Source organism: Cyrtonyx montezumae, unplaced genomic scaffold (assembly GCF_038088225.1).
Source record: "Cyrtonyx montezumae isolate F1298 unplaced genomic scaffold, pur_monq_1.0 scaffold_6, whole genome shotgun sequence".
Taxonomy (NCBI): Eukaryota; Metazoa; Chordata; class Aves; order Galliformes; family Odontophoridae; genus Cyrtonyx; species Cyrtonyx montezumae.
Genome location: NW_027072067.1, coordinates 19,074,793 through 19,099,938, shown reverse-complemented (window position 1 = coordinate 19,099,938; position 25,146 = coordinate 19,074,793). Strand labels below are relative to the sequence as shown.

General features: G+C 35.5%; 1 protein-coding gene across 4 annotated transcripts in view; it reads left to right on the top strand.

Moving 5' to 3' along the window:
* Positions 1-23,566, top strand: part of NR2C2 (nuclear receptor subfamily 2 group C member 2) — a 31,824-nt gene extending 8,258 nt beyond the window's left edge. For 3 of the 4 annotated variants that reach the window (XM_065749312.1, XM_065749313.1, XM_065749314.1), the window contains exons 3-15: positions 3,684-3,794; positions 4,719-4,919; positions 7,222-7,324; positions 8,375-8,554; positions 11,168-11,315; positions 13,081-13,174; positions 13,573-13,706; positions 15,416-15,593; positions 16,511-16,632; positions 17,129-17,268; positions 17,885-18,022; positions 19,528-19,633; positions 22,311-23,566. In XM_065749312.1, the coding sequence (XP_065605384.1) occupies positions 3,684-3,794; positions 4,719-4,919; positions 7,222-7,324; positions 8,375-8,554; positions 11,168-11,315; positions 13,081-13,174; positions 13,573-13,706; positions 15,416-15,593; positions 16,511-16,632; positions 17,129-17,268; positions 17,885-18,022; positions 19,528-19,633; positions 22,311-22,485 (1,830 nt within the window). In that variant the 3' untranslated portion in view covers positions 22,486-23,566. Of the gene's footprint in view, positions 1-1,445; positions 1,512-3,683; positions 3,795-4,718; positions 4,920-7,221; positions 7,325-8,374; positions 8,555-11,167; positions 11,316-13,080; positions 13,175-13,572; positions 13,707-15,415; positions 15,594-16,510; positions 16,633-17,128; positions 17,269-17,884; positions 18,023-19,527; positions 19,634-22,310 lie in introns of all 4 variants that reach the window. The other variant, XM_065749315.1, reaches the window with a different exon arrangement.
* Positions 23,567-25,146: the final 1,580 nt, after the last annotated feature.

Genomic DNA, 25,146 nt, shown 5'->3' with positions numbered 1-25,146 from the left:
TGTGAGTTAGGCAGCCACATGTATGTAAAGTTGTTAACTGCTGCAGGACATTACATAGATGGTTGATATTGTATTTTATTTCAGATTTCAATTACTCTACCTTGTCTTTCAATTTGAAAAAGCAAGCAACTGTAAGTGGTGGGTTTTTTTTCCCCCCCTTTTTTCTCCCCTGCTGCGTATTTTAAGTCTTGCAAGGATTCCACCTTCACAATGTAGTTATTCTGAAGTTTGAAGTGAGAAAGATATTTCTAAGCAGAGGGTTATATAGTGATTGAAGATTATTATATTTCCAATTCAGTTCTTGTTCCAGGTAAGACAAATGCAAATTAGATACCCCAAGCATCTTTCTTGAGTGACCAATTAACTAGAGTCAAAAGATTATTATGTATGGTGTCAGATATTAAGCTGAAGAATATTATGGTTGTAATTTTATTGCGTGTTCTTACATGTTTTAGGTATAATAGATTCTTCACACTAAATAAATGTCAGGTCAACTAATTGTTATGCTGTACCTGTGCTTTAAATACAATCTGGTAGTTACAGTAACTGTTCATGGTTATTGTTTTCAAATAGTGTTTTCTATCAAGTAAAGAGCCTGACCTCAATCAGTAGTGAACACATTTCAGTATTAAGGTTGAGGGTCCTTAAAGCTGAAATAAAATAACATAGCTATGTAAATAAACCCAAGTCATTCATTTGTTGCATGAGGCTTTCTAATGGTAATTCCCTGCAATCAGGTTTATTTTCATAAAACTAGTCAAACTTGTGGTTACTTTTGGAAAAGTTCAGGTAATGTAACTTAAGAATTTCCTTAAGAATTTCTCTTTTGTTCTTTGGTCAGCCTTCATTGCAGCTTAGAAAAAATATTTTTGTTATAGAATTTAAACTAACAAATCACCCAGGTGTCACAAACTTACTACATTAATTCTTACATGTAAAAATACTGATTTGTTTTATTTGCAAGATCTGGACGAGTCAAGAGAGGAGTATATTCTTTTAAATATATTAAGTTAATGAACTTTAAGGCCAAAAATGCTCCACAGGAGATATGGTGGATTTTCCTTTTCAATTTGTTGATTTGAAAATACTTCAAGCTACCAGCAAATGCTGGTTTCATTTTGCTGTTTTATAATTCACAGAAAGCGTGTTAAGAGGCTTAAGAGCAGAGAGACCAGTAGGAGGAGTAAGCTTGACAGTGTGGGACTATCTCCCCCAGATGAAATTAATTTTATCATTAGTCAAACTCCTGTAGCAACTGGCAAAGCACATCAATTCTGCTTCCTTGGTTACAGGCAGTGATAGTACACTTGACCTTCAGAGGAGAAGAGTCACTGAGAAGCCGTTTTATAACAATTATAGTTGCTTTGTGATTGGAATCCTCATTGATGGAGACTGGATGTAAATATTTTTGATCTGACTAAAAGTGACTTCAGCATTTCTTTCAGATTGATTTTCCTCAGCAAATCTCTGAGGCCAAAATGTAAATAAGGCTGCAGGAAGGATTTGACACTGTAAGTACTAGAGTCTGTACAGCGTACAGTAGGGAACTCCAGAAAGCAGACAATACTGCATACATTAGAACATATTCCTGTTTCTTAAAACAGATGTATTTGATATGTCTTCTCTAGGAGAATTAGGAGGTATTGAGATAGTCTTTTACATCACATTCATTATTTTCTAACTATCTCAAAGTCATGATATTAGTGTGGATTTGTTTTTTTTGTTTGTTTTAGGATTGTGGATTTAGCTGTGTAAAATGTGATGCACTGAAGTTCTGTGATATAAGGCTGATATATTTATTTCATCTTCTCTGGAAGTCTTCCTGTCTTAAAGAAATTAAGGCACATTTAATTTTTTAAAATATAATTTAGAACTACAGAAATACCATCACTGACTTTGAAGGACTAAGTTTTTGTAAATATAGCTTCCACAGTGGTTGCTTTGAACATCATACAGATTTTTCATGGTGTGATGTTTGTTTTGAACAGTATGTTAATATAGTCAGCAGTCCTGTAAATCGATCTAATGTAATGCTAAACTATGTTATCTTCCTAACATGAATATTTACAAAAAAATTACTTTCGGAATATTTTATTTATGCTATCTTTAATTTGAATCCCAGATTTTTCCTATAGCAGTTATGTAAGCTATAAGGAGTGAAAACTTGTTGCAATTGAATGGGTATAATAATAGATAAATCACCAGAGTTGTATCCATTCTTATCCATTGTAGGTGTGTGAAAATATTCAAAGTAGAAATTTAGCTGACAAATAATACTGCAGAAGGTATTTTTTTTGCTCTCGTAAACTGTTCTTTTTTTGCATTTGACCTTCTACCTTGGTTCTTACTTTGCTGTCAACCAGTGGCATGTGTATTCAGTCGGGAAAATAAAATTGATATGTTCAGTAGCCATTGAATTTAAATAAGGAAGTTTTTATGTTCCTGATGTTCAGATGTGTCCACTGGGAGTCTCTTGATTATAGGTGTCTTGCTGTTTTTTGTTCGCTGTTTTCTTTCCTAGATATTGTTCTCTACTGCTGGATGCCTTATCATCTAATAATGAGAGCGTGCTACATGTGTATCTACCTGTACATTTGCCATTCAACTTCTTTGCCCTTTGTTTTAAATATAGATTTAGATTTTCCTTATGCGATATGGGGCTATTTAGGATATGGGCAGTAGGAGAGTTAATCAGGATGGCTTTATGAAAAGTGCTGTGTGTTTTAAGACTATTTCTTTTTCCCCAGGGAGACTGTGTATATTTTCCTTTCTATCCAGACTGTTTTTTCTTTCCTTGGATCACAGATTAACTTTTTTTGTATATTAAACAGGAGATAATTTTTTTGACACTAACATGTTGGCCACCTATACAAGTTTTGATGAAGAAATCATTCTGAAGTTATTTGAAATAAGATTTATTAAAAACAATGTGTGAATTTCCTAGGTTTGGTCACCTGTCACTGCAGATATTAGACTATTTTGCTGCACTAATTCCTATTTAGAATGTAATTGTCATAACCAGTCACGTTTTGCTGAAAGGAAGTTGTGGTGAGGTGAGAGTTGGCCTCTTCCCCACACATAGCTAGTGACAGGATTAGAGGAAATGGCCTCAAGTTGTGCGAGGGCAGCTTCAGGTTGGATATTAGGTAACATTTTTTCTCCAAAAGAGTGGTCAGGCCCTGGAACAGGCTGCCCAGGGAGGTGGCTGAGTCACTGTCCGTGGAGGTATTCAATAAACATTTAGATGTGGTAGTAAGGAGCATGGTTTAGTGGGGAAATGGTAGTGGAAGGTGGGTCTTTGGAGTAGATGATCTTGAAGGTCTTGAAGGTGAATATAAAATTTTAAGTTGAGAAAAGTGTATTTCAGTAAACCAAAGTCTCACAAAATTTAGCTGTGTTTCCTTTGGTTGTAGAAAAATTATAACCATCCTGTGATTTTGAATATATCATAATTTGGTTTTGTGGTGGGTTGTTTGTTTTGTTTTTTTTTTTTTGTCATCTATCAGGTTCATTCTACTCTCCCAAAAAGCAATATTCCTGCAATTCATTGAAAACAAATTCAAGTTGGTTTAATGGCTGTAACATTTCCAATAACTGTAGGTTGCATGCTAAAGCCATCTGATGTTTAGTAAACATCTATATTTTAAAATGTGTAAATCAAAATTCTATGCGCTATTTTACAGGTACAGACTATTCAGAATTCACTCTCTGATTCTCCAGTGATGTCCAGCCCTTCTCAACGTATCCAGATTATTTCCACAGATTCCTCTGTAGGTTCACCACAACGCATTCAGGTAAAAATGTATTGATTTAGTAGTATACTGACTGTTTTGTTGTCTTTTTTTTTTCTTATTCTCCTGCTCTCATTTTGTACAAAATAGCACTAAAATCTATTGAAGGATTTTTCAAAATCTGTGAGAATAGATCATTTTTATTGAAGACTAGAATTCTTTCTCACAAAAGATACAATTGGTGATACCTAGTTTGCTGTCTGTAATAATTATATATGTGTAATGAAGTGAGGAGTATTTTCAGGTATTACACAACCTGCATATACAAGTTGCATGAGCTCTAACTGTACCAAATGGGCAGGGACTGTCAATAGACAGTTCAGAGCACTTAAGATGATCTCTAAAGGCTTTCTTCTCTCTCCCTCCCTCTCTCTGTCTGTAACCTGCAGAAAGAACCAGTGACTTGAGTTGTCTGTGAAGGCTGAAGTTAGCCTTTGGCACATTATTATGTGGTGGATTGATGTTACTCATAGATAATATAAAGAAAACATTAATGCACCAGAATTCTAAATATATGCAGTGCCAAATGATATGAGAATTAAGTAATAGCATTACTAGAATGTTGTAGTAGCTCTTTATCACTCCTTGTTCTTTTTCTGTGCCAGTTTAGTAATCTGTTCTACTTTTGCTAGAGATGGTGCAGGAGAAGAGTGCCTTCTATTCCAGGTCATTTGTAATGGTCCTGGGCATAGAACCTCCATCACAAGATGAACTCACACTTTTCACAGTCTATCTAGTGTTTCTTTTCTATATGGTAGGTATGTAGATACGAAATATTCTAAACAGTTTGTTTTGATTATATTGCTTTGCACTTACAAGCTTGTACCAGTCTAACAAATAGCAAAACAATTACTAGCAAAGGCTTTTATGAAACAGTATTCTGTAATTCTGAGACAGAAACATACCATTCTGCAATGTGTTTTACAGATTGTGACAGATCAGCAGACAGGTCAAAAAATCCAGATAGTGACAGCAGTGGACTCATCTGTGTCTTCAAAGCAACAGTTTATTTTAGCCAGTCCAGATGGAACTGGTGCGGGAAAGGTGATTTTGGCAGCACCTGAGACATCTAATGCCAAACAACTTATCTTTACCACCGCAGACAACATTGTGCCAGGCAGAATTCAGGTAAATGTAGTAAACAAGATAAACCACAGCTTTTTCTATTTCAGTTTGAGTTTTCAGTGCTTTAAATGTAGAATTCCTTTAAGACATCAGAAATTGCAATAATTTTAGAACATGGATTTAGATGATAACAATTGTAGGCTATGATAGTCAATTTTAAATCCTCTTGTCTTCATGTTCCTCATGCATTCCATTGCATTCATACTCTCTCATTGAAATTTCAATTATGAGAAGATATATGCAAATACTTAAGCTGGTGCTTGTGAGGGGTGCCAGGATTTCAGATTATCTATTAGAGATTCACAGATGTACAGTGATAGAGCTTACCTGGGAAAACTTAGGTTCGCAGTGCAGTATCATAATACTGGGGTTGATGTTCTTCAGAGCAGAAGGTGTCACAGAACCACAGAATCATAGGAGGTAGAAAAGGCCTCTAAAGACTGTCTGGTCTGTGAGAAATGCTTATGTTCAGTATTCCAGGCTCAGGCAGAATTTGCTTTGAATCACAAATTATTTCACACTTCTGCAATAGCAGGTAACTTTAAGAATGAAAGGGTGCAAGGAGTGGAGAGACAGGACAGTTTCTATCTCCTGCTTCCCAGTGTGAATTCCCTCCCATTTCCTTGTTGGTCAAGGACTCCAGGGTTTACAGCCTGTCCTACAGTTCTAATTCCCTCAGATGTCTGGTCCATGTTTGCTGCTTGGTTAAATCCTCCCTATTCTCCCTTTCTTGTTTAGTTTTTACTTACTGTGGTATGCTGTGATAACCTCTCTTAGTTAACCTTCCTCTCCGGCTGTCACTGAAACCACAGAACTGGTTTGTGCTAGTACACCTCCTTACGTTACTCAAAAATTCAAGGTCTTCAGTTCTGTAAGCAGAAACATACCTTGTATCAGAGCTTCATGGTGCCTCTTTGGACCTTTTTACAGTCATAACACCTTAATGTTATGCAAAAACAACATTTCTTTCGCTATAAGTTCAACCTTCCTGTTAAAGCAAGTTCCCCAGAGCAGGTTGCAAAGGAATGTATCCAGGTGAGTTTTGAATATCTCCAGAAAAAGAGACTCCTTTACCTCTCTGCAGTTTGTTCCAGTGCTCTGTCACTCTCCCATTCATACGGAAACTTCTGTGTTGCACTTGGTATCTGATGTCCCTTGCTGTGCAACACTGAAAAGAGCCTGGCCCCATCCTCTTGACTCCCACCCTTTAGATATTTATAATCATTGATAAAGTCCCCTCTTAGCCTGCTCTACTCCAAGTTGAACAAGTCCCAGGTCTCTCACCCTTTTCTCAAAAGGTAGATGTGCCAGCCCCCTCATAATCTTTGTAAACCTCCACTGGCCTTTCTGCAGTAGTTCTCTGTCTGTCTGGAACTGGGAAGTGCAGAACTGGACACAGTACTCCAGATAACAGCCTCACCAGTGGGTAGTAGAGGGAGAGGATCATCTCGCTCGCCCTGATTGACCATACTCTAAATGTGCCCTAGGATGCCATTGGCCTTCGTGGCCACGAGGGTGCGCTGCTGGCTCATGGCCTCTGTTAAATTTGTGGGACTTGAATCTAATCCATATCAATGGGAACTTTGCAAAAGAAGTTATATAAGCAGTAATCCATTTCCAGTGAAATTTGAAATTTTTTTTCCTAGCCACCTTTAAAAAATAAAAAATGGTGTCTGGCCTCTATTTCTGCTGTTAGGATAGAGAGTTTTTTACAGGGAAATCTTTTTTTTTTAATTGTCAACATTCCTTTAAAATTTATTTTATAATGCTACACCAGTTGTTACAAAGAGGATTTTGTTTTAATTTTTCTATGGTAAGTTGAATGTTTTGAACTGAAGTTTTGGCATCCAAGGTCTTCAGAAGCCAGACTGTTTTCTATAATTGATCTCTGTTTCAGGCTGCCTCCTCTAAACCATATACACATATTAGCTAATGTAAGGATGTCTGGAAACAGCATGTGGAGTTACAGCCATCTTTGGCTAAAATATAGCAGTTGTTTGACAGTAACTTCAAGAAAGGAAGCATACTGCTGACTGCACAAGTGATGGAACTTCCATTGAACAAAGTTGCAAATTCAGTTTTGGATTCATGTTTTGCTTTGGCTGCTTTAATAGTCTCACTGCTGATAGTAAAAATGCTCATTAACTTTTATTTTTTACTACTTAATTTTATTCCACATCTGTCGTACTTGTCTTCACATTAAACTGCCTCTTGCCTGTTGATACACCAGCCCTAGGCAAAGCTCCTTGCTTTCAGCAGGATATACTGCCTGCTTACCTCTTTTTGTTTTGGAATTTTCACTCAGATAGTGACAGACTCTGCTTCGGTGGAACGTTTGCTGGGAAAAGCTGATGTTCAGCGGACCCAGGTAGTAGAATATTGCGTGGTCTGTGGTGATAAAGCATCAGGTAAGGAAGCATAGAAAGCCTCATTCAGGAAACTGACTGGAAAGATTACCAGGGTGAATGAAGGGAGGAGGTTTCAAGTAGTTTTAAATGATTATAACCACGCTGATGGGAAAAGCAATTCAATCTGAAGTGGAAAGAGATGTCATAAATAACTGTACACACTAATAGAGCTCTGCTTGGATGAATGTTAATTTGTACTTCAAGTGGAGTAAATGACAAATTGGCACGTGCTGAAACAGAAAATAATGATTGCATAGCTCCTAGTAACTGAAACCATTTGAAGAATAAAGTCCAGTTCCCCAGAGCTGTGGGCAAACTTTCAGTAAGTGTTGCCTAGAAAAGTATACTTGCTCCAATGAAAAAATGTTTCTCAGAGATTATGACAAACGTTAAACTTCTTGGTAGCTTTTGGTTTTTTACTGTTAAAGAGGAGCAAGTAGAGATCAAGCGAGTCCTCAGTGTTTCAGATCCATTCAGTAACAATGAATCTACTAGATAAAATTTCACCATTAAGGAAGCTTTTGTGCTAGAGATAGAACATTTCTCTCTCTCTTTTTCTTCTTTTCCATTCTATAAAAGTGTTCGTGTAATTAAAACAGTACCAGAATTAATATGCACAGGAGTTTTGACTAAACATTGAATTTCAGATTTTATTCTGAAATTACTTAAAATCTCCATTTACTTAAATGATTAGCATGTGTGCTTCTTTAGTGTAACTTCAGGCATGTGATGTTCTTTATATAGCTCGTATACTGTAACAACAGATAAAATTGCGTCTATAGCTAGGCAGATTGGGAACTACCACTTCAAAGGCCTCTCATTCAAATAAAGGGTTAGCTGCCTTCTCTCCGCTTTCCGACCTAAGATTCCTGTCAATGGATAAAAAAAAAAAGAAACATCCTGTAAGACTTTAATAATACTTCTGCGGTCCAAAATGATTACAAGAATACAAAACAAGGGTGACTCTTACAATGCTTTACTTGCTTAAAATAATTATTTTTATGTTAAATGGGAGTTTTTTTCTCTGATAACAGTATATATGTTTCCTAGGTCGTCACTATGGTGCTGTCAGTTGTGAGGGATGCAAAGGTTTCTTTAAAAGGAGTGTGAGGAAGAATTTGACCTACAGTTGTCGTAGCAACCAAGACTGTATCATCAATAAACACCATCGGAATCGCTGCCAATTTTGTAGGCTTAAGAAATGTCTAGAGATGGGCATGAAAATGGAATGTGAGTGTTAACTACCCAATGTGAGAGTGTACCTATCAACTAGAAAATATGTGGACTACGACTGGATTTTAATGTGTCTTCTCCATTTCAGTCTATATTGACTAAAGTAAACAGAACTTTTCATGGCCATCTACCTCACCTTTCTTTCATCGTTTTTTATGTTTAATGGCCAGTAGTGATTTGTTTTAAAGTGTATCTCAGATTATTTGCACACCTAGAGCAGTCCAGTTAGGGCCTCTTAATATACATGTTACAAATGTAGCATATACGTAAAGTACAAAATACTTCTAACCAAAATAGCCATAAATCTGAGTCTAATGTTGCATGTACAGAATGGGTTTTTTGCAGGTTTATTTTTCTCTTATAACCTGGAGATGGGAAGTGCTAGTCTTTTTATGTAGTTGTTTGGTCATTTTTTATAATTCATTATATATAAATCATGTTCTAAACAGTATTATTTTCCTGTTTGTGTGCAGTACTTAACAGTTTCAGTGCTAGAATCCAAATAACGCTTTCAATGCATTTTAATTCCAATTTATAGTACCCTCTGCTTCTACAGTCCAGCACTTCATGAAATCTGTGATCTCCTTGTTCTCAGATAAATTTAAGGAGAATTTAAGGTGAAGCAATAAATAATTAATTCTTATTTCTACTCTGATCTCGGCAAGATAAATTCCAGCCACTAAGTTATAAAAGAGGCAGAACTTCAATTTGTAAATGAGGAGATCTTTGTTGTATTTACACTTTAAAACTTCAGAAAGATAGTGATGGTTCCTATGCTATGCACACGCTGTGATGAATATAAGGTGTGATGTCCATGGTGAAGAAACTGCTGCATTTCTAAAAGCTAAACCCTTCTTAGCCCCATGTTGTTAGGATGTATGCTTACTAATTTTACTGTGCACTGGGTCAGGTTTCTGATCAATATGTATCCACCAAGCCTAGAAAATAGATACGTCTGCTTACTAAGCCCCTACATTTCCCTGACACTAACAGTATTAGTAAAGACAAGATGAACAAATAAATAGCTTACTGTTTATGAGGATAGGAGGAAATATATCCATGTATTTTAGTGTTACTTTCAAAAAAGGTTGTTGTCAACAACTTACCTGGTTCTATGATGACTGGGGCAAGGGACCCATGGACCCACACCACGGGAAGGGGAAAAGGGGAAGGGTAGGGAGGTGGGAACAAAAACAAACAAACAAAAAAATAATGGCAACAATCTGAGGAGGAAAGCTGATTTACTAAATAAGATATGTTGTATTATTTTGTATTCCAGCAGCATAGTATAGTTGAAATTGAAGCTAATAAATCAGATAAAAAGAGTGTCCAAAAACTGAAGGCTTTACCCTTATGCTGAAGGTGAGATGACTAGGGAGTTCACAAGTTGCCAGGACAAGCAGAGAGGGAAAAGAGTGGATGACTTGTGACATGTGAACAATTTTATCTTTCCTTTCTGAATGGAAAACAGTATCACAAAGTCCTCCGGGGTGCATAGTTCTTCTCTTCTGAAACAGGTATGCCTGGAACTATCAATGATACACAGAACCGGAGCATTAACTCTTTAGTAGCTCCCAGTGCAGTACATAATGTTATGATGTGGAATACTGATAACAAAAATCATAAAACCATGACAGCTCTACAGTAGAATTCATTTTTTTCTGTTTGTAATATTATTCTTGTAGAGCAATAACTGCTGCATGATTGATTTGTACAATGAACACAGTATAGTTTCCACTTATATTAAGCCCTACATTTGCAAAATATTTTGAGAAATATTATTAATACAACACATTTGCAAATTCTCTGTATTACTGCCATATTATTTTATTAGTATTGTTATCCGTACTTTCAGGTGAAAAAATGACGCAGTCAAATGTTATGCCAAACTATAGATGAGTTTGTAAAGATCAGTGACTTAGATTCCAGGTAACCTTCTGTAATCTGTTGAATAATAATACCTTAGTATTATATAGAAGCACTCTTCACTTCCTTTAAAATTACAAAGTTACTGTTTTTATTAAAAGATTCAATATCTTTATTTTCTTCCACTTTTCAACTGGAAACTCTTAAGTTCTGGAAAGGTTAGTTTTAGAACACTGATCCCTAACTGGCTGGAATGAATGAATGAGTTAATTGTGTATGGTGCAGAGACTTCTTCCAGGGAATTAAGCTGCATCTATTGTATAACAGAATAATTCTGGAGCTAACTTGTACTGTTTAATACTCATCCAGAGTAAGACTTAGTCTTACATTTGTGTATAGCTTTACCTGGAAGAATAAGAATTCTATCCCTCCACCCCCCCCCTCCTCTTTTTCTAATGTATATTGCAGAATGTTTTGTCTCCTAAATACCTGTGAAAAGATAAACTTTGCCTCTAGTTCAGGGGAACTTAAATGATTGATCTGACCCTTTCTGAGTTAATATTTACTTAGACACAAGTATAGCAAAATTGGAAGTGTTTCTTTGGTTTTTATTTTAAATTTCAGTTTCACACTGAACTAACTCACCACTGTAGTTATTCAAACAGAAATCCTACTATTTGAGTTTTTAGTAATATTCATTTGAATGATTTCCTTTCAAATCTGCATGTTTCTATTTTCATGTAGCGGTTCAAAGTGAAAGAAAGCCTTTTGATGTGCAGCGTGAAAAACCAACCAACTGCGCAGCTTCCACTGAAAAAATATATATCAGAAAGGACCTTCGAAGCCCTCTAATAGCAACTCCAACATTTGTTGCGGATAAAGATGGCGCACGGTAAGTTAGTATAAAACATGCCTGTTTAAAGTTATTTATGCATTGCAGGCACAGCTATGTTCTTTTTTCCTATACACTCTAAAGTATTGGCCAGAAAAAGAGTTCCAGTTTTGATTTTCCATTACCAAGACCAACCTAGTATCTTTTGTTTATCATCAGTGTCTTTGTCTGAGTACAGTTAGGTGGTTTTTAAGTTAGGAGCTGTAGCTTGTGTCAAAGCATAACCAGGACAAATATGTGAAATGCAAGTAAAAGACATGCAGACGTACCAGTGCAATGAATTCAGGTTCATACTTTTCTGAAATCGGATCCACAAACAGCAGACTTCAGTGTTCCCCTTCCTGAAGACAGTAGTAAAGAGCCTGCAGTGACAGTTGATTCAGATCCCGAAAGATTGATCTCAACAACAGGAAACCTGCAGTTTCCTTTTGCAATACGGAAGATTTAGATTGGCTATAAGGAAGAAGGTTTTATAGTAAGAGTGGTGAGTTTTTTTTACAGTAAGAGTGGTGAGTAAGAGTTAGACTTTTTAATCTGTAAAAGTCCCATTCAACTCTAAAGATTCTACAATTCTATGATTTTTGATGATACTGTGATATTTGTAAATGGCTTTCATGTTCTCAGTTTTCTCCACAGTGAATCAGTGAAAATGCATGAGTGTGGTGTAATATCATAATAAATAGAGGCCGAATTTATTATTTTTTTCCTCAATAAAATGGAACTCAATATACTATACCGCATCTTAAAAGATACCGCTCCAGTATATAGAGAACCTCAAAATCTCAAAATTCAGTCTTTGTTTATGTATGTGTATGCATGAGTAATGCACTTGTGTTTTTTGTTGTTGTTTTGTTTGTTTGGTGATTTTTTTTTTGTTTGTTTTTTTATAAATAATACTAGGATTAGGAAGCTTAAGCCACAGATTTACTGAACTGTTTTTCAGTGTTTCTCATTTGCTGGTCATTTTGTTTAAATATACTGCTTGCAAACACATTTGCTACCTCAAGATTTCCTTGCACTGCAGATGCCTTACCCTCCTATAAACAATATAATATTCATTGTATGATTCTGTATTATTTATATAAGACGCAGATTAGTGGAAGGCACAATAATTTGCTTCCTGAGGTAGTTCAAAATGTTAATGTCAGACTCTAAGGTTCAACAAGTCCTGAATGTGCCCTGCATCATTCATTTATATTGGGCTACGCAGGCCCAGCAGTATTGTGGCTGTAAATCAAACTTACTGGCTGCAGAGGCTTTACACTGTGTCCTTTAAATAGACTGGAGTGAAAGGATGCATGATTAAAAAGCAGCAGTAGAAAAGACAGCTGAGATTTTATATAAACCTTGATTACACAACTATTTTGCAAAGTGAAATAAATTTCATTAACAGAACTTCAGTTATTGCTGTCCATTATCTAACTTTGAATGGAAAAGTATGCCTTAGGAAGTCTAAGGCTTTACTTTAGATCTGCTGTGTGGCTTCTTCAGAGCTTTCATAAAATAGAAAGAAACAATATCAAAAACAAATGAGGAGGATATCTGTTTAGGAATCTGTCACTGGTTATGCACAGGAAAGGAGAATGTGTTCCTGTGTTTCCAGCTGCTTTTCGGAAACTATATCATAAGTACCAGTGTCCCAGTGAATAAATCGTTAGTTTCATGAAATTGTACATTTAAAAACTGATTATTTTTTCTTGTTCTGATGTTCTTCCTATGGATGTTAGGTACCATTAACTGTCACGTGGCTTATGGTTTTCATCAGGTCTGCAGGTCTTCTTGATCCAGGAATGCTTGTGAATATTCAACAGCCTTTGATCAGGGATGACGGTACCATCCTCCTAGCTGCTGACTCCAAGGTATTAATTCTTTCAGTTATGTTCTGAACATATGGATATATACAGACTATCTTAGCTATGTACTTAAACAGAAATCATTCTTGCACTTGAAGGGAAGGTTGAGGTAAGTTTGAAAATACATAGGAATGCCGGTAAAATAAGTCTCAACAGAGAAATGATTTCTTTTAACACTTGTTTACACCATAGCTTATTCCCTGTACAATATGTCAACAGAGATTGTGAGTTAGGCTTTAAAAGTCATTGTTAATCACATGTGAGCCATTGTACTTTCTTCAGGTGATTGAGAAATGGAAAAGTATATAAGGGTAAAAAGAACTAAAGGATTAAAAACAGTAATAAAGTTATGTATGGTGTAGCATCTGTAATTCTGATCCACTTATATGGTTCTCCCTTTTTAGGCTGAGACAAGCCAGGGTGCTTTAGGAACACTAGCAAATGTTGTAACATCTCTTGCTAATCTCAGTGACTCATTAAATAATGGAGATACTTCTGAAATTCATCAAGAAGAGCAATCAGCCAGTGAGATTTCACGGTATGCATCTTCATTTTGCATTTTGTATTCTGTATAGCACATACTTAACACTCATTCATTGAAGTAATTTGTTGCTGTGATACCAAATACAATAGAAGTTGCCCAGTTCTTCAAAATGCAAAAAAACAATTATTTGGAAATCCAGGCTTGGCTGTTGTCTCAATCTGTATTCCATTTGTGAAGAACTGTGTCATGTGTTATAAGATAGCGGTCTGAGGCTAAAGCAGATTTCATACTAAGAAAAATAAGAATAGAATAGAATTACAGAATGGAAGGGTCCTTGAATGAGTCCATCCATCAATCTCACCTACCAGGTTCCTTCACTAAACCACATCCCTTAGTGCTGCATCCATACATCTCTTAAATATCTCAAGGGATGAGGATTCCACCAGTCCTGTAGGTAGCCTCTTTCAGTGCATGAATAAATGACCGGCTTGTGGCCTTCAGAAGAACTGAGAATAGTAATACTTTGATACTGCTTTGTTTGATAGGCTTGTTGTATGGAAGCTTCTCCTGTGAAGTGTTTGCTGCCCTTAGCTCTTTTCCTTGGGGATCTGTATGATTTTCCTGTAAGATTGTGCTGCCAAAATACCCGTTGGTTAAAATAGGATAATTGTGGATAAAGTAAGATGAATAAACATTTTTTATTTAATGTTTGGAAGGAATTCGAAGGCTTTATTAAATGAGGAAAACCAACACAATCTGGAGATTTAGAGATGAGGTAATAGTGTTTTTGTTGGAGGGGAGGGGATATTGATTTTTATTATTATTATTATTATTATTATTTGTTTTTGGAAGGAAAACTTAAGTTGGCAGTACAGTGAAATAAGAAAAATACTCGGCCTCAGAAGTGTACAGATTTTTAAGAGGAGCTTTAAGCTCTTAAGTCTATTAACTGAAACCTTAAAACATTTGTCACAGCAGATTCTGATTTTTTTTAATCCTTGTAGTCATATTTTTTTGCTTAAGAAACAAAAGAATCCCCCAACTTCTCCACAAAAATAGTGGCAGAACAACAGTATCAAATACCATTATATTATTCCTTTCTATTAAAATGGAGCACAAAATTCTGATTCTAAACCTAAGTTCAGTCATCCTTAAAAAGGGAATTTACACAGCCTTATTTCTGCAATGGCCCAGCTACAGTTTGAGTATGAAGTACGGGAACTAATCTTCCTTATATTACTGCCGTAAGATTTCTAAGGCACTGTCGTTAATAGAAGGAAATTGAGGTACATTGTCCTGTAGGTGAATGCGGCGTTCTCCACTGTTTCAAGAAATTGGTTAGTAATGACAGGGTCTACAGGAAATTCTCCAGACAGCATGTGGTATTTGTGAGGATTTCACATAATGTATTACAAATTTCCAAGGTAAGAAGAAGCAGGTAGTGAATGATGAGTGTAAAAATCCCATTTACTGGTACAAATATTAGTATAAAGTAATTAAAAGCATGATTCACAGTGTAGTAGAAAGTTCCTCTCCTTACAAGGATTTTTTTTTAATTGGCTGTGTATTGGGCATTCCCAGTGTAATATCCAAACAATATAGAAGAGCCAGGCTGTAATGAAAAATCTGGCCTCGTGTCTTAGGGTAAACAGTTCCTATTTGTGTTAACTTCTGAGTGGAAATGCCTTATTTTGTTTTATTTAACAGCTCTGAAAATTTCTGAGTGTGAGGAAACACTCTTTCACTGTCACTCTTTATTGCAGGGCATTTGATACTTTGGCTAAAGCACTCAATACCACAGATAGTACAGCAGCTTCTAACTCAGCAGATGGGATGGATCCTACAGGAGGAGGGAATATTCATGTGATCAGTAGGGATCAGTCGACACCGATCATTGAAGTGGAAGGACCCTTACTTACTGATACGCATGTTACTTTTAAGGTATGTTTCTTGACATGTCTTACTAAACTATTAAAGATGTAGTCCAAAATATGAGTTTACTATGCTTTCTTTAGCAAAATTAAATATAATGATCTAGAATAACACCTGGTATTTGAAAGAATCTAATACTGTTTTCATTCTTGCGTGCTCTATCTAAAATGTAGCCATGCTTTTTTTCATAAGACATTTCACTTTGCACTACTGTTGATAATCACCTTCCATATCATCCATATAGTATTATGTCTTGCTTAGTTCATTTAAAGTTCTAGGTAATAATAGAACTTTTATCTAAAAGGTTTCTGTATATAACAAGAGACAACAGTGTCTTTTTATATTGCTTCATTTACACTACTCAAACAAGAACACACTGATGAAAATTACGGTAGAAACAATTACAGTAACAATTACAATAACAGTCACTGTTATCAGATTGCACTGTTCAAACTGTTACAAAGATCATTATTGAAATAATGGTACTCAATCTAGTTTAATCATAACTTGCTTGTTCCTATTAATGGTGTTTTCTTTGTAGATTCATAGTCTACCATTTCCCTACGTTAAGTTTTATTTTACTTTTTAAAAAGAGTTCTAGAAAATGTTTTCCTAGTGCCATGATGTTAGCAATGCAGCAAGCAAAGAAATAGAAGTATAAAGATTAGTTATTACATAAAAATCAAAACAATCCAGAATGAAACATTTGAGAGCTCTCTCAGGTTATTTCTATTTCCCATCCCCATTTTGGATTGCTTGCCAAGTAGTAGTGACTTATTTAGTATAGTTTTACTTTGACAGTATTGTGTCACACAATTGTTTATGACAGACAGTGAGAGTAGATTTATTGTTTTCAGTGGTTACTTCATTGATAATGGAAACTATTTTATACCTTAACTGTACGTATTGTACTCTACATTTTGCAGCTCACAATGCCCAGTCCAATGCCAGAATATCTTAATGTACACTACATCTGTGAATCAGCATCACGGCTACTTTTCTTATCTATGCACTGGGCTAGATCCATACCTGCATTTCAAGCACTTGGGTAAATAGACATTATTCCATTGAATGGTTTGCATTCCAGTTATTTAAAGCACTGACCTCAATGTTTTTCAAATTTTTTGAATTTTTAAATGAGTGAATTGTTTAATTGTTACTTAATTATTTAAAATATGTGAAGGCTATAGAATATTTTATTTTTTGAAGACTAATATAGATGGTGGCAGAGGAAGGGGTAACTACAATATCTGATACTATTGTTACAGAAGCTTAACCTAAATTGAAAGCAAGCATTTAATTTGTAGAAATATATCTTGGTAAAGAATTGGTGAGCACCATTTTACAGATAACCTGTATGGTTTTATGTAGTCAGTCTATTACTGCTTTTTGGTTTTTGGAATGCTTGTAATATGCTAATATAAGCCATTTTAATAAGGTGGTTGGAATACACTAACCCCTGTTACTAATTATTAAAATTTATATAGAGAGTAATACCAACCTGATAAGAAAACTAGCTACTGCTTACTTTGTGTTGTTCTTAGCCAGGAGTGTAACACAAGCCTTGTGCGTGCCTGCTGGAATGAGCTGTTTACCTTAGGCCTGGCACAGTGTGCACAAGTGATGAGTCTGTCAACTATCCTAGCAGCTATTGTCAACCATCTTCAGAACAGCATACAGGAAGGTACGTGTTCACTATGTAATTTTTATGTATGCATAAAAATTATGTACAGGGTCACAAAGTGGAATTTGAGTAACATTTCTCACAAACCCTTTTCTAGTTAGTAGCAGAATTGTTCCCCCAGGATCCAGGGGAAAAAGCCACCATTCTTGCACATTTAGTGGTTTTAAAATACCAAATGCGTAGGGGAACTGGTAGGTCAGAGCTTGAACTAGTGATTGAGCACCTGGTGAAAGGGTGTAGCTGGCCCAGGGAGTACAGACAAAATGTGTGTTCTCCACGTGACCAGAAGTGGAGCCACATAGAGCCCTTACAAGGGTCAGACACTGCATAGAGAACATCCCTTGGATCTAGGCTGCTTCCTGAGAAGGAGTGTTGCATAGCCAGAGATCCCCTTCGCCAGCTGGGTGAGTTCAACTCTTCTTTCTGTATTTGACTGTTGGCTTACCTGTATTCACTTTACCTGGTATTGGCAGGAGCCTGTCAGAAGAAATTTTACTTTTTTGTGAGTGGAACAAAATGACATAAAATTCTTCGATATGTCACCTGTTTAATAAAGGGAATGCTGTTTAATATATTGGATGTACTTGAGCTCACATGAAAAAATATCTTATTGTAGATAAGCTTTCTGGAGACAGAATAAAGCAAGTCATGGAACACATCTGGAAACTTCAGGAGTTCTGTAACAGCATGGCCAAGATTGATATTGATGGATATGAATATGCCTACCTTAAAGCTATTGTCCTCTTTAGCCCTGGTAAGGAATTAGTAACAGTATTTGTTTAAATAATAAGCATTCATATGTTAATCTAATCTTTTAATGAGGCTAATGTCTTGAGACAATACTGTTCTGTTAAGATGTAGATAAAATGAATGATCTATAATTTATCACAAACAATACATATTTTAAAAGTAACTTTGGACCAACAAATTTGTGTTATTTACAGCTCCAACCTATCAGGTATTTCTTGCAAACCCAGTTCAGGAAACTAGACTTCAGTTATCTTCGGATGATAATAAGTTACCAAGCAGTATTAGTGAAGCAAATAGCAGGAAGTGTTAAAAGAAATACATTCTCAAAATGACAAAAAGAAATTTACTTCAGTGTTAGTATTTTTATGGCACTTGTAAGAGGAATGGTGAAATATGAGCAGAAGCACTGCTGTATTTTATGTATGAAGCTTCCACCAAATATTCAGAATTAAATGCAAGCCAGCTGTCTTCGGAATGTTACCAAAATGACAGCAGATACATAAAGCACGATCAGTAGTATTTATGAGGTGAGGAGTTCCTTAAAGAAGACACTATAAATTTTCTGAAATTACAAAGAAGGATATTAAAGAAAGGGGAAGTGACAGTTTTTTCAGCCAAGGTAGAGAAATGTTCCTAGGATGCTGGAAGGTTAATTTAAAACTGCTGACAGAATGAGTGAAAGGGAAGTTCTTGCCCTGAAAAGTAAATATCTTAAATTCAAGTAAATAATTTACCACTTTTGATTTTAAGAAAGTACCACGAAAAGGAGTATCTTGTTATCAGACTGCATTCTTTTGTTAATGTTTTGTTGTTTTTTCTTGATAGTTATTTTTGGTTTTTGCATCGATATTATTTTTCTCTTTGTAATTAAAAAAAAAAAACAACAACATTTCAATTAGAAGATACTGGTGTCCTGAAATTGCTTTTGGAAATTTCCTGTAGATTGAATTATTAGATGTAGATTTATTAGGGCTTTTATGCAAGTCTGAGGAACAAAAAACTTTCCAAACTCAATATAATTCTGTGCCGTTTTCACCAATGGTGAAAATATTGGGACATAATCAAATCTGTATTATTTCCAGTTTTTCTGATCATGTGATCCTCTCTGAGGTACAGAGCCAAGTGGAATTAAAACATGATGCAATTTCAAGATCAAGAAGTCAATCTGTCAAGAAAAGAATAGATATTACTCAGTCTGCTTAGATTATTAAAATTACAGTGGAAAATGCATTTTGCAAAGAAGCGTTAGAAACATGAACTGGGAATGTCATTGCCTAGTATATAACTGCGAGATTAATATTTTCCTGCTTTCTTGTGGATACAGCCAGCAATGGAGAGAAAAGTGAGTATGCCATGTCTGAAGCCAGAAAACAAATGTTCAATTGAATGGTTTCAATTTATTCAGTTAACATGATAAAAGTCACAATACAGTGTTTAAATCATGTAAGTATGTGTACTTTGCAATGTATAGGGAAACAGTTGACATATAGAAATGTTTTGTTTCTTTAGATCACCCTGGTCTGAACAGTACAACCCAAATAGAAAAATTCCAGGAGAAGGCACAGATGGAATTGCAGGACTATGTACAAAAAACCTATCCAGAAGATACTTATAGGTATTTATTATCTGTGGTACCCAAAACAATTTTGTGACCTGTAGCTGACAAAAGTACAAAATGGCATCATGATTCCCTTTCTGACATCTGTTCTTCTTGACAATTGAGGTGAAACAGCCAGAGCCTTGTTCACAAAAGAAGCAGGGTCGTTTAAGGATAGAGTGAAGCAAAAACTGTGGGTCTTTTTTCTAAGCAAGGCTTGGGTTTTGTGTGTGGGTTTTCTTTTGTGTTGTTTGGTTTTTTTGTTTGTTGTTGTTTTTTGTTTGTTTGTTCTTGTTTTTTTTTTTGTTTGGGTTGGGTTTTTTGTTCGTTTTGTTTGTTTGTTTAAATCACGAGTTGGAAGGGACTCTAGAGTCTGTCTAGTTCCAATCTCCTTCCCACTGGGTTGGGTTGCCCAAAGACCTATCCAGCCTGATCTTGAACACCTCCAGCACTGAGGCATCCACAGCTTCTCTGGACAGCCTGTGCTTGTGTTTCACCACACGCATAGTAGAAAAAAATCTTGTATCTAAGCCCACCTTTTTCAGTTTAAAATTGTTACCTCTTGTCTTCTTTTTTTGTTGTCTGGTGTTGTGTTGGGGTTGAGAAACTTCATTTCTGTACTTACAAAAGTTGACGTACTTATTTTCTATATTAGAAGTCTCAAGTTATTTAACTCAGTCTGCCTCCTTTTTCAAGGAGGCTTTGAGATAATAAAAGGTAATGATTGTCCTTTTAACTGTTTGTCAAGATACAGGTGCAGAAAAATACTGTTAGTTTGGAAGTCTTGAAAGATTAAGGTTTATATGTGGAAAACAGTAACCATCTCTTAATGTTCTAAGAAATTTTCACTTCCTGCTTCACCTTTGTTTATTTCTTTATTTTTTTTTATATGTCCAAGGACTTGTCTTTGAAAGTGCCTGATTTGCTCTTGTCAGCTATTAGCTGTTTCTGTTCATTACTTGCCTTGGACTAAATAACTTCCAGTTATCTCCATTGAAATTGTTTTATTTTTAAATGTCACCAAGATCTTTCCCAATACTACAAGGACAATTCTATCTAGTAACTGTACAATCACACAATGGCTTAGGTTGGAATAGACCTTAAAAGACATTTAGTTCCAACCACTTGCTGTGGACTGGTTGCCCCCACCAGCTCAGGGTGACCGGAGCCCTATCCAGGGATGAGACAACCACTGCATCTCTGGGCAGTAGTGCCAGGACCCCTCACTACTCTCTGAGTAAAGAATTTGCCCCTAACATCTGATCTAAATTTCCCTTTTTACTTTAAAACTGTTCCCCCTTTCCTTTCACAGTCAGACCATGTAAAAAGTCTGTATCCCTTCTGATATTTAACCTGCTTTTTAGTACTGGAAGGACTGTGTTTGAAGGACTTTATTTTACTGTGAGAGTCATTTCAGTGTTTAAAAAAAACCCATAAATATAATAATCATGTGATCACTTAAGCAAGTTCTGAGGGTTGTGTAACTTGAAGGGAGGGGGTGGGGGTGAAACTAAAAGAGCTTCTCCCAACTCAGAAAATGGTCTCTGAACTGATTCTGTAGAGAAGGCACTGTGTGGAGCTTTAGGATTCCCAGTTAAGTGCAATTGAAATTGGATTTCTGCTTCAGAAATATCCTCAGATCCAGCATTGTTCTTCCATATACAGTTCAGTTATTCTGATTTTGTGAATGAGAGGTGGACTTCTGCCGTAAGGAGAAATACCTGAATTTATTACATATACTTAATTTTCTTAGTAATAGGCTCTCAAGTGAAGATCAGAGTTTCATTTCCAAAATCCTATTTTGTATTTTAATTTTCCATTTATAGCTCCATGTTCATACACGGATAAATCTAGAGTACAAATCTGATTACTTCTGAGCAACTGAATGCTAGCACAAATTGAAATAGAAACACAAGTGCTATCATTTTCACAAAATAGCACTGTTTCACAAATCTTTTCAGTTTTCCCATAATGTTTGCAAGATGTGGTCTATTATTTCAATAGTCTTTATGTATTTTCTGTGTAGACAGTGAAGCATTCCAATGGTCTGTGTTCAGTGCTGCCTAAGATTTGAAATTTCACACTTCCATGACTGTTTGTTAAAATCCTAGTAGACAAAAAGCACACCATTTGGAAGTATGTATAAATAGCAGCACACCCCTCCAAATTAATTTTCTCATCAGAAACCAGATTCTCTAATTTCATTTGTACATATGCATCCCCCCTTATTGCTGTGTGGCTTGTCATTAAGTTGCTAGGCAACTGGGGACTATACTGTTTCTGGTTTCAATTTTAAATAATCATTTGACTCTTAAAATTGTTCAACTGTCAGTGCCTTAGTAAGTAGGAATGTTACTCATCTTAACGTTGTCCTGAATTATGCAGTACTTCCAGAGCTGAGAATTTCAGAATCAGACCAGGAGAATGTTGTATATATATACGTACATGTTTACATTTACAAAGGGCAATAATATGTCCTGTTCACCAAAGAACCACTAAGAAGATGGATACTTTTCATTTCACTTGCAGGATAGAAAAGTAATAGTTCTCTTTATGGTAGCTGAACTAGTTTTAATTGCCTCTTTACTCCCATTCATCAGTTATCGTAATAAAAATAGCAGATCCAGCCTTTTAGCCACGCAGTATTTTTAACTTGAAATTTATGTATTTATAATTTGCTGAACTTCTTTTTCAGGCTAGCCCGGATTCTAGTTCGCCTGCCAGCACTTAGGCTGATGAGCTCTAGCATTACTGAGGAACTATTTTTTACTGGTCTCATTGGAAGTGTTCCAATTGACAGCATAATCCCGTACATTCTCAAAATGGAAACAGCAGAATATAATGGTCAAATAACTGGCACATCTGCATAGTGGGAGCAACACAGTTTGAAGGATCAAAGTAATTTTCATAAAAATATACAATTAAGAAGTTAAAAGAATAGCATTTGGTATGTACAAATATTTCCAACTTGTTACCTGTTTCCTATCAGATTTCTCTTTGTCTGTTTGCTAATATTGACAAGATTGAAGCAGCTATTAAAAGAGCTGCTATGGGACCTTTTCTGCCATAAGGAGTACCTTTGATGCCTTTCATTCAAAAGGCTGTAGGTTATTGAACTTAGTTTTCACATTCTTTGTACTGAGAAATTGTCAGTGGTTAAAAATAGAATTTTACAATTTAATAAGATTACTTTAAAAGTAAAAATGAACAGTGTAGGTAGATTTAAAAATATCCTTGGAATTAATGTCTAATAATTGCTGGGATATAATACTAGCACTTTGTAAGCACTTCTTATCAAAGCGATAATATCAGCATCCTGCTTGTGAGTAGGAAGGATGAAAAAATTGCATATATCCTTAGTAAAAATGCTAGTGATTTCTGTGAAAATGTAGAATGCTACAGGAGACAATCATTTCTTCCACAAAAGGTCACTTGCTGTTGCATTATGTATTAAATAGTAATGTGGATTCCTGGGTATCCACATTATGAGGATCTATACTGTTAAATTAGTGCATTTGTTATTAACAGCATGATTTGATCACAGTGACTCTTACATGCTACAGAAATTACCAAAATAAGGAGAAAAAATGTTTTTACAGTAATGGTGAATTATTCAGGTTCCTTAAAGTTTCTATTCAGCTCAACATTTATGGTAAACGTTATTCTAATAGGAAGCCTTTTGATTGTGGAGAATTATCAGTCATTAACTGGAAGAATACTTGTTTTAAAATGGAGATGTTCTTTTAGAATGCTCTGTATATCTAAAAATTTGCTTCTTCTGTCTGTACTCCTGCACACTCTCATCGTCCAGCAAAACCTGGAAGACTGAGAATCTCTGGTCATGCACAAAAGTATGTTATAAAGATCTCATAATTTTATCTGCCCCCTTATTAGTCAAAGCACTCCCAGTTTTGCAGTGCTTTCAGTTTGTGGCTCAGTTTGAAAATGTAGTTGGGAAAATGTAGTTGGGATTTACAATTTTATGCATGATTGCAGTTAATGATTGATATAAAGTGACTTTTTTAATAGCCCAAAGTGATTAGTCATCAGTGCTTTTTTTGTACCTACTAGCATTGCTTTTAGTTTAGTATAATTTATTATTATTGACATGAAACATTTTAAACAGTGTTTTGCTTCTTAAAAGTCATGACGGTTAATACCTTCATCTGGTCCTGGCATATTAGATGCATCGACTAGTTTAATTATTTGTATGGTAGAGATGTTTTCCATTTGCATAATTTTATGTGACAAAAATCTAATGGGAAATTCAGCACTTTTTCTTCTTCCCATAGCGACACTTATTTAGTTGTTTTTTTAAGTCTGAACTATTGCAAAGAACTGAGGCAGGTCTACATAAAGCTTCTGATGTAATAAAAGGTTCTGATCTGGTGTACTTCATTCTCATGAGGAGAATCACATTTTTGTAGCTTATTATGATATATTACGTGACTACAAAGGCTGTGTAATTTCAGCTTCTGTATGCATTAAGGTCTAGTAATGGTGACTGTACCAGAACATTCATGTTCTCTAAAGGGTGTAACAGAGTCCAGTATATGTGCAGAGGTCTGTAATATTGCACTTTTCTCTTAGTCTTTGCTATATTGTTGTACTTTTAATGTAGTGGAAGGCCACATTCTGAACCATAAGTCAATTGTAATGCAAGACTTTGTACTAGTTGTTGCATTGCAATATGACTTAGTGTGATTATGTTGGCGCATCTGGTGCAAATTCTCTGTTCTGAAGGTAGAAGAATTAAAAATAGTGGCTTTATGAACAGCAAAAGAAGTACCTACCTTGGAAAACTTTGTGGCTGGTTTTGTTGAAATTGTAAATTTTATGGCATTATGTTATTGTTCCAAAAGTGGTATACGTTGAACTTGTGATGAATTTTATTGCAAAAAAAGTTTCATTTTCTTCCAGTATTTTGTAAAAATCATTGAAGCAACTAAGTAGGCAGTGTTAAAAAAAGAAATGAAATATTCCTGATCACAAAAGCTAGACATAGGATTTTCTTTTTGCAATATGAATACACACCTGATAGCTTTTCATGACAAAGATCACTTTCACTTCAGTTTTTCAAGTAAAAGGGTACATTTTCAGTGCAAAAAGTTGTTTTCCCCGTTTTTCCTACTCATGATGTGACCAAAGTTCAAGGAACAAAATAAAGCCAGGAAAACAAAATAAAACAGGAGGGTCGTATGAAGTAAAACTCAAAGTGTATGCATTTGTAGATCAAAACAGTAAATACCATGGAGCTCTGGTTACAAATAAACTACAGTAACTAAAAAATGCATGGCCACATAATAATCCTCAGTACATCTCCATCATTGCCTTACTTTGCAAATATTTATTTTGCAAATATCTATCTGTGTGACCTGGTGTAGGGAACCTGCTTTGGCAGGGGGGTTGGACTCGATTTCTTGAAGTCCCTTCCAACCCCTATGATTCTATGATTCTCTTCTATTCCTTGGCCTTCTAACAATATTTTACCTAGGATAAAATAGTAGTGTGTGTAAATGAAGTTACCACAG